The sequence below is a fragment of the Pagrus pagrus genome, assembly GCF_965226575.1.
Source record: "Pagrus pagrus genome assembly, chromosome: 8".
Taxonomy (NCBI): domain Eukaryota; kingdom Metazoa; phylum Chordata; class Actinopteri; order Spariformes; family Sparidae; genus Pagrus; species Pagrus pagrus.
In genome coordinates, this window is record NC_140192.1 from 16,764,004 (window position 1) to 16,774,452 (window position 10,449).

The 10,449-nt window shown below is 40.9% G+C and overlaps 1 protein-coding gene across 6 annotated transcripts in view; it reads left to right on the forward strand.

Annotated features, from left to right (window-relative positions):
• The window catches only part of wdfy3 (WD repeat and FYVE domain containing 3), a 100,146-nt gene that overhangs the window by 51,612 nt on the left and 38,085 nt on the right, over positions 1-10,449 (forward strand). For all 6 annotated transcript variants that reach the window (XM_084359792.1, XM_084359788.1, XM_084359790.1 and 3 more), the window contains 3 exons: positions 1,916-2,028; positions 3,798-4,035; positions 9,218-9,318. In XM_084359792.1, the coding sequence (XP_084215918.1) occupies positions 1,916-2,028; positions 3,798-4,035; positions 9,218-9,318 (452 nt within the window). The remainder of the gene's footprint in view (positions 1-1,915; positions 2,029-3,797; positions 4,036-9,217; positions 9,319-10,449) is intronic.

Consider the following 10,449-nt stretch of genomic DNA (forward strand, 5'->3'; position numbering starts at 1 on the left):
AGACAAGTGAGTGTTTTTTTCCCTATACCAGAAAGATAAAAGGTGAACCCAGTGCTGACAGAGGTCCATGCAAGACTCTAGCTTGTCACATCCTGTTAAGTTTTTGACTACTGGTCACGCTAAAGGCAAGTTATTTCAAGGCAGTGTTTATACACAATGAGTTTTTGTAAGAATGAATATAAAGATATCTTCATTTGAGAAATCTCACAAAATTCCTCTAATCGGCCTCTGTTGTACTTTGAGCTGAACTTCACTGTTAGCATGCTAGTAGGCTACTGCTACCACATGCACGTAAAAGGAATTTGAGGTTAACCCACTTACATTTACTTTGCAACATTAAGCATTTATTAAAATGCGAATGTTTAATGTTGTAATTTTTAATGTCAGCCCAGAGGCATGTTATCATGTTTTTTTTTAAATATTATTATTTTATGTGAGATTTTATGCCTTGATTTGTTAGCCAACAGCACAGCAATGAGAGGGAATCAGGGGACAGAGATGGGAAATGCAACAAAGATTGCCTGCCAGTATGTTGCTGTATGTAGCATGTTAATGTGCTAACTCTAAGTGTTGCCTAATGAGCTAAATGTAGAAGTGCGGTTTTTCCTCCAGTGGCTGAAAATGACTTTTGGGAAGGGTAATCTGCTTTGACAGGTTTCACTGTGTGAAGCAGGGCTATGTTTGCCGACAAAAACAGAGCGATTCTCATTTCCCGCTTGGCTAGTTTAGTGAGATGGGAGGTTGGGGTTGAGGAATGGGGGGGGGGGAGGTTATTTGACATGCACATGGATGGTTCTTTTTATATGTTAATGTGGCCTCTCCCTGGCTGATATTCTTTCCCCGTAATTGTGCTGGAGGTAAAGCTAACTGTAGCTGTCAATCTGTTTCCCAGCCTCCTCTCCTGACTTCCCTCTCTGGCTGTCTCCCTGCCTCACTCTTGTGCTGTCACTCTCCCTTCATAATTCTGCTCCTCCTTATTTTTTCTCATTTTGTCTCAAGTCTGCTCAAGTCAGCCCTAGCTGAACACCAGAGTCTTTCTGTTTCTTTGGCGTTGTTCTGAGGCTGTCTGGTTTCAGCCGCCTGTTTCTTTCACTCGGGGCTCTGACAACTCACACAAACCCCCTCTGGGTCTCTTTGCATTCAAGTCACTTACATGCCACTCAACCTTGTCATTGACTTTTAAACAGACTACAACATGCTGTTAACCACAGCTGTTGAGGAGTAGGAGTCAACCTGCAAAGTAACTGCTGACTTAACATACTGTATACATTTAAGTGGAGGCTTTCATCCAGAGTTCTTTACAGTTTCATGAGGACATATAGGACGTGTTTACGATCGGTGGTCCCTCTGGGAAAGCATCAACTATACCTGGTAGTGTTGGGGCCGTACCTTGCTTCCTGAGCCACTGCACACCTTAAAGATTGTTAATAAAAATGATTGTAAAATGTAAATTTTATGTTGAGAAATAACTTCTTTTTCTTATATTAAGCTTTTGTCTTTTTATGTGTTTGAGGAAATTTCTTATGAAGAAAATACATTATGGCCCAACTTGTTATCCAGATTCATTCCTTCATAGAGTTTATATTTCTGCATGCCATTTGCAGGCTTAAAAGTGAGTGTAGCCCAGCTTAGTTTTATTCTTCCTTTATAAATTTAATGAAAGGATTTTGATACAGATGGATGTTGACTTGATTTGACTTTCTGTAGCACCAAACAGTAGCAACAACTATCAAATGCAGTAAATGAGGGGTGATCAAACCACTAAAATACAGTGAATTTTACTCAGAAGCAGCAAACAAGCAAGTTCAAAAGTACTAATCTTAAGAACAGTAAAATTGTAATGTCTTGTTTTTATTTTTTTTCTTTGTTGGTATGTTTTTTTTATTCCTAACGCTTTGGTCGTCTTCCCCTCCAGGGAGTTCTTGCGTCTTGGAAACCCTCTGAACTGCGGTGCCTGGGACAAGAAGCTACTGAAGCAGTACCGGGTTCACAAACCGAGCTCTCTCAGCTATGACGCCGAGATGAGAAGTAAGACAATAACAACTCTCATCCTTGTTTTGACCACATGATAGTCACTGTGCCTCAGGTCTCAGAAGAAAAGCTGTTTTCCTGGTGTTGTTGATGAGATCTGTATATAACAGAAGATCGACGGAGGTTCATGGCCTCTGGCTGCAGCGCTGTACAGTTGACCCATTATGACCTTAAATATTATTCAGCCACTAAATAAGAAGTTTGTTGTCTCTTTATTATTTTAATCAGTTCAAAAAGTAATGACAAGTAAAAGAAAAGCACAGCAGCCACAGCCATCCTCTAGTGTGGTTATGAAATGATAACGTCATTTGGGAGCCACCCCCATCTGCCACAGTGATTCCAGCTTCCTCCTGGGAGAAACTTTGGTTCTGTACTAAAAGCTTGACAAAAAGGCCATCAATCTTCGAGCAAATCTGCTCCTTTTCTTTGCTCACACTGACTGCGAGCATATTGGGATGATTCCTCTAGTGAATAGGCCATGATTGCAGAGGATAAGCTTTCCGTCGCCATTTAATTGCTGGCGGAAATTACGTGCACGAGCTCCGTGTTGGAAAGAAAGGCGATCATATAGATTTCAGAAAAGTTCTGTTGATTGCAGAGTCGGTGGACAGCCCGACTTTAGTGTGTACAATCCTTACAACCAACAGTGAAGCTTCTTTCCTCTGCAGAGTTCAGAGTTGGTAGGTAGACTAACACCCTAACCCTAACCCAACGTATCACCGTTAGATAAATGCAAACATTTTACATAAAAAATACACACTGCAAGTAGACCAGACCTGCAAGCTAAGCGGCAGGTTAGCAGTCTTCTTGGCCTGATAATATCCAGTTAATATGTAAACTGCCCGTTTAAACAAAGATCTGCCTACCACTGTGAATCTATTGCAAATGGTTTGTTTTCTATTAACAGCTGTTAATGTTTGTAATTGTGTTGGCTCCTCAGCATGTCCTAATTGCTTATTGTGTCTCCTCCCAGCTGAGAATGGATATTAAGTCCCTACTAATTACTGCTCTTTACAAGCAGCCACTGTTGTAACACACAGTGCTATCTTTCTCTGTCTGTGAGACGATAATCCAGCATGGTTTATTAGCTGCCATTGCTGGGTGTTTATCTTTGTAAGATGCGCTTACTCTTTACAAATAAGAGAAGCAATCCATGTTCTTGGTAGAAGGTAAAATACTGTACCTTACACCTGAGCTTGATTTAATGCTGCCCCCTCTCTGAGAGTTTGACTATAATCAGTATCAGGGAAGTTGGCTTGGCCAGATCTAGCTATTAGTTTTACAGGAGATATATTATGCAATTTGACTATCTGAGCACAGGGAGGTGTATGACAAGCAGGAAAGCAGGTACAGAAGTGAAAGTGAATCATCAAGTGATCATGAAAGATTTCTGCTGGTTAATATGCCTCTCTCTTGAGTTATGATTAAGCATAAATGTTGCCATAACCTGTTTTTGCAGTAAAGGAGTTCAAAAGAAGCAAATAAAGTGGGGAGACCTCAGTTTTTCGTATGATGATAGATAAAACAAGCTATGCAAGACTAAAGTAGGCTGGTAGCAACAGAGAAAGAGCACAAGAAAGCATGAAGGCGATGAAGTATAAAGTTGACTTGTGTCTCTAGTTTTGGATCACAGAACAATTTGACGTAACAATGCTTTACACACAAGTTAAAACTAGCAGTCACTTTCCTGCTCTGGATGTTGGGTTGTCATCATCATTGCTATGGTTGCATCCCCTGAATGTATCCTGTCCTTCCTGACTTCACAGACAGTATGACCATGTCCATGGAGGGCTTCGGTCCTGACAGCGTCTTCGCCACGCCTGCGGAGGACAACGGGCAGTATCGCATCAGCCGCAGCCTTGTGCGCTCCGCAGAGGGCAGCACTGTACCCCTCACCCGAGTCAAGTGCCTGGTGTCCATGACGACCCCCCACGACATACGCCTGCACGGGTCTGCCGTCACGCCTGCATTTGTGGAGTTTGACAGCTCGCTGGAAGGCTTCGGGTAAGTCAACATAAACATTAAAAGTTTGAGTTTGAGTTTGAGTGCTTACATATCTGGTTTTCCTTTAGTATGCAGTAATGTTTTTTTGTGTACACTTTATCCACAAACATACTATTTTAGCTCTTACGGCCAATAATAATTTTCTTATTTGCACATCCAGCAGACACAGAGAAACATTGGCATTCATTTGGAGTTGTGTTACTGTCCACTAGATGAATAAAAGTCCAATATACACTCTCCTATTAGCTCTGGTTTGGTCTCCACCAGTTCCAGAGAAAAATATGTTCCTCTTTTTTTCACCAGATTGTCTGGAAATAAAAAGAGCTGCCTTCTGCGACTGGAAATAGAGCTGATGAGAGCTCTGAGACTCAGCGACACAGTACTTTAAAAATGAAACAATGAGCTAAAAACGTCTGTAAAGCTGAGGAGGACTGGCTGCACAGAGTAGTAATTCTTCGTTTATCACTCTACAACATTTTTCATTTTGCCATTTATTACATCTAGTCATTTGACTTCTTATTTAAATAGAAATGATTTATTTGAGGAACTTAAAGAATAGTCATCAACAATACAAAGCTAAAAGGGTGTTGATAAATGGATGTAAGAGGGGTCAAACTGCCTCTCAAGTCCCCTTGTTGTGATTTTGGTCTTCATCGTCTCCTTTGTGGCTCCAGGAATGGATCGGTCTTCATTACATGCTTATAAAAATATGGTTGCAGCAACAGATGCTGCCACTCTTCTGTAAACTGCTTCTCTCTAAATATTTCTCTTTGTTGCACACCTCAGGGTGCCACATGTTATTTTCCCCTGCAATTAAACAGGTTGTGTGTTTTTTACCTTTCAGTCGCACCTGCAACTGTCTCAGCAGGATACTGTCACTCGCTTCCAGTTGTGGAGCCGCGCATACAAATAGGCTTATTTTCCGCCTTATATGTCATACGGCACCCTTAACTGCATTTTTTGGTGCTGCTGCTGACAGGGTGTGCTTTGCCTGGAGTTTAGTGTTGTTTTTAAGCAGCCCTGTGAATGTTGGGGTCCGTTGATATAATGGCGTGTGGGATGTGACCTTGGCAATTAGCCCACACATTTTTAACAACACATACATGACACATGCACACATGTTACGCTGACACACAGTAAACAACTGCTAAGAGAGACTTAAGATCATGATATGTTACATTCTTCATTAATATTCATAAGGAAACAGTTTTAAGGTCATTGTAAACGTTTTCTGTCAGATCAGTGGCAAAATGCCAAAGGTCATTTCCTGTGATCACCTGGCCAACACTGAATCAACAGATAGCTTCACTGTTATTGGGATAATATGTTTATTCATGATTGTCCTGTTATAAGGCAACAAAGGAGGAATTATACATTTGGAAATTCACCTCTTTAAATTCACTAAAAAACATATTTTATCTGGTTCTTTCCAGTGTCCCTAAATCTTCTGTGCTTTGCTCTTAATATATACACTTTCAAGGGCATGTTGCAAAGTATCATTTGACAGGATTTGTGAGATACTGTTGATTTATTTTTCAGACAGAGGCTGAGCTACAGTGGCCGGGATTTGCCAAATAACTTGATAAGACTGCTGATATTCTTGAGCTGGGAAAAGGAACAGTGACATATCTCAATGTAGCACTAGGCTTCACCTTAGTCCAACACCACTTGTGTGTTAGTTTGCATAGAAAACATATATAGCCAAATGTAGGCTGTAAATGTCGAAGCAAAAAATACTGGCTGATAGCACACCAGCTGACGTATATGTATTATGTTGAAGAGATACCAACACTCCCACGGTGCCCCAGGCTCACAGTCTGGACCACCAGCTGTGTGGCTAAATGAGCTAACTAGCTAATGGCAGCAACTGTTAGCAGCAGTTAGCGGTTACTCCGGTGATATGCTTCCCTTTGTTTGTCAGATGGCCACATATTGCACCTTTAAGATTGTTTTGTCAAACCACACAGAGGTTTATCTACTGAGAAACTGGACAGAACTCCTTCATCAGTGCTACTTTATGAAGCATCTTTGGATTAGGGTTCCCTTTAACTTGCTACTTATTTTAAGCCATTCACCCATCCAGTGATCATTCCTAGTCCATAATTTATCAGCTTTTCTGTTTTCATTTTTTTACCCATAAGAAACCTCGTGACTCTTCATGAGCAGCCGCCTCAGAATAGAACATGGAGTTTCTCCTGAAAACACAGCAAGGCAGCAGCACACGGGCAGCTAGGCAATGGCCCACTTTCTGCTCAGCATAAACACAGGACACACACACACACACACACACACACACACACACACACACAAAGACTACCCCTCCTTCCGCTCCCATCTGTCACCATGAAATATTGATGCCCCTGCTGCTGTTCGCACACACACGTGCACATATCCACTCTCTATCACACACAACATGCTTACACACTCTCAGACACACCACTGCACACTCCCCCAGCCAGCCATCTCACAAGGGACGAGGAAGATGCTATGAGTGTGGGTGGAGGGGGTGCGTTTCATTCGGACTGGAAAAAAAGAGAAATTAGCATTCATCAAGCTGTTGAGATTTCTCAAGTCTTGTTTTTTTTTCTTGTTGTTTAACCTAATCAACTTGATGACTAATGGGGGGAAAAGACAGCGTACATGTATTCATTGTGAAGCAGCAGGGTGGTGTCCTTGTTCGTTAGACAGACTGTCGGTTTAACAGAAGACCACAGTGTCTGCCCTTGAGAAGTGTCCTTGAATGAGTCATTGAATCGCTGCCAGCTTCAGGGGCGCTGTCTCATAGCTAACCCTGACCTCTGACCTTCCTGTCCAGGTGGAGAAACAAAAAAGGGAACGCAACATTAATTAAAAAGGTTTTTTCTTTTTTAAATCAGATAATTTTGCGGCTCAATCAATGTCTCTTTCCAAATGCATCATTCATAAAGAGCTAATCAAAAGATCTCATAGTAATATGATTTTATTAGGGCTGCAGTTAAAAGAGTAAACAGGTATTTTGACTATCAGTCATTGTAGTCTAGTATGCATATAATCTATTATTAATTACATAGAATGTAAAAGATGCCTCTGTCAGTTCTCCAAAGCCCGGAGGGGTGTTTTCAAATTGTGTGTTTAGTCCAAACCCAACAGTGCAAAACTGAAAAAATAAAGATATTAAGATAAAAAAAATATTCTTTTTATAATGATATAAAACAGATTAAAGCAGCATGTTCTCAGGTTTGAGAAGCTGAAAGCAGGGAATGATTGGGAACAGCTTAAAGGATAAGGCTGATAATATTCTTTACTTTTCTTATCATTCACAAATTACATTAAAAGACAAAAACAATGAATCAACATAATAATTATTGTCGGTGTTTACAGGCTACTGTATCTAATTCCTCTGTTATCTCCTCCCACCATTGAGCTCCATCTTGTCCAAAAACTATTAAAAACACATTGATGATTTACACTCTTTGATTCAGTCCCACCATCCTGCTGCTGGCAACACTAACTACAGTAGAGCACTATATGTTTCTTACTGCTGAAAATAATAAATGCACTAATGCCCAGGAAATTACTGAGTCATTATTAAAATCGCATTATGACAATTACACATTCACACCTGGAAGCTGCCCAGTTCAACCACACTCTGATCTGCAGCTTCATTGGAGCAGTTGCAGTTAAGTACCTTGCTCAAGAGCACCTCAGTGATGGTAATGAGGGAGGGGAAAGTGCTGTCTTTCACTGTCCTCACCCAGATTTATCATGCCAGTCTGGGGGACTGAACAGGCAACCCTCCTGTCAGATGCTCGCCCGATAAACTGCCTGTCAGGGTTGCCAGATAAAAGCCACAGGTACATTAGAGATGTCTTAAAGCATTGAGACAAACTAACATACTGTTGGTTTTGGCCTTCTTATTGTTTTTTTTAAATTTATTATTATTATTTTTTAATTAATTAGCTTATCATTTCAGCAGTAGTTGGAAGTCCTTTGTTGTTCTGGTTTGGACAACTTTGTCTGAGTTTTTGACAGAAACATGAGTTGCCTGTTGTCCCTGTCTAATGTGATGTTAGGTCACAGGAGGAGCTCTTTCAGCAATCTGCGCATTTCCTCTGATTTGTCCTGAATTATTGCTGCAGTTGTGCTTTCTTTCCTGGAGAGTATTACATAAGAAAAATGACCCAAGCCTTGCTCTGTTTTTAGATACAGGAAACTACAAGGAATTAGTTTGTCTGAGGTGGACATTCTTAGTGCAAAACATTGCAAAGGAGGAATTCATTCACAGATACAATGGCTAAATGGATCACCCTGTATTGTTTTGTAGATATCTTGTTATTGCGATTCAGGCTATCTCCTGTCAACGGCTCTAACCAAGGCTGTCCTCCAGTGTGGCTCCTTCCGGGCCTTCCAGGTTTCTGGTTGAATTTGCCACAGTCGCTTCATACATTTTGAGGGCTGTTTGTCGCTCAAAATTGTAAAAGAATAAAACAAAAAACAAACCCCAAATCCCCAGAGCACCAGTTTCTTCCGTGCTGGTTCAGGATGATTAGAGAGGGGAAAACAGCATGCTCACCGAGGGGCAATGAGTCAGCAACAATTTCACAAATGAAATGCCTTTTCTTTTGTGGAATGATTGTCTGCTGAGAGGTCCTTGAAAAACTGAATGACAGTGCCTCCAGACATTAGCCTTAAAAGAAATTTCGCACAGAATAAAGGTCCATCATCTTAGAAGCGCTCTATATTTGAGATCTCTATGCGGTCATCATCCTGTTTTGTGCAGTTAATTGTCAAATTATCATCAGAATCAGCATGAACCAAAGCTAAAGTGCAAGGAGATGCAACTGGCTTAGTACAAGCAGATTCCTTTTGAAAAACCAGCCCGAATGTATGCTTTCATCCCACCTTTATCCTGCTCGCATACATAATTAATCATAGAGTATTAGGCAGTCAAAATTTCCATATTATAATACAACCGCCTGTGTCTCCAGCGCTTGAATTACCAGACTGTTCTTTGTAGCTTAAGGTGAATCTTTTCTAATAGTGTATCTCAGGGATGGAGCCAGACTGCAGCAGTAATTCAGCAAAACCTGCAGTAAATCTGTTGTACAATAACAACCCATGTAAGCTGACAACATGTTTTGTATCTGTTACAGCTGTTTCCCCAGATAGCAGTCATTAATCTGTCCTCTGTTGTCCTGCCCAGGTGCCTCTTTCTGCCCAGCCTGGCGCCCCACAACGCTCCCACCAACAACACCAACACCTCAGGTGTCAGCGACGGAGCAGTGCTGAGCGGCATGGGTACAGGTAAAAACAGCAGTGTTTTTCATTGGAGAAGGTTGTGTTGCAGTTGTATAATGCAGTAGAATGGTTACAAATATAGCCTTATTCAATACGCAAATCATCTGCCCCGTCAAGTGGTTGCCAGTTTGTGCACTAGCTAACGTTTCCTAGCTAACATTAGCTGGTGCACAAACTAACTGGCAACCACTTGAAGGTTTGCTGATGGTAGCTGGCAAACGTTAGCGATCTACTCCAAGCGGACGCTAGCTAGCTAATGTTAAGGCAGTACAGTTGACTGGCTGCTTACTGTAGAACTCAGCCCTTCTTACTTTTATTTCCACAAACTGGCAACTACCAAGACTGTTGATGATGACAAAACACAGCTACAACGTGATACCAACAACGTTATACAATCGGGTCACAAATTTTGGCAGAAGAAGGAACCGAACATCAGAATTCTCAAACAGAACTGAACCTGGCAAACATTTTTAAATGATTGATTCACAATCATAATAATGTTTTCAAGGAAAGGAAATACTTTTATTCTGCACCACTCTACAAGCTCTGTAGATGTGTTATTAAAAAAGTTTTTTTAGATAAAAATGTTAATTTGTTAGATTGTTGGCACATTTTATTTTGCTTTTTATTTTATTCAAAAGGCAGAACATTTCATAACCCTGGCAAAGTCTTTTTGATATCTGGGTGGGATTTAACCACCAACCAACAGCCAATCTCTGGTACATTTTTGTCACTTAACCAGCTACTCTGGCAGACAACAAGCTGTTAGTTGGCAAAACATTTTTTTTTTCCTGTTCCCATGGTATTAGTATGTTCCATCTTTGTTTCAGAAATTATTAGGGTGGAAAACATTTTTTTTTTTAACTGAAGCAACGAAAGAGTAAAAATAGATTCTGATGGTTTAAATCCTCGTATCTCTTCCTGCTGCCCGTCCCACATAATCTTCACTCACTGCAACACAAACATCAAAACATTAAATCCCGCTTTGAACACTTACATGCGCATGTTGCCCCATTTTTCAGTTTTTTTAACCACACACACACACACACACACACACACACACACACACACACACACACACACACACACACACACACACACACCACCCACATCATTTTGTTTAGTTTGTCACATCTG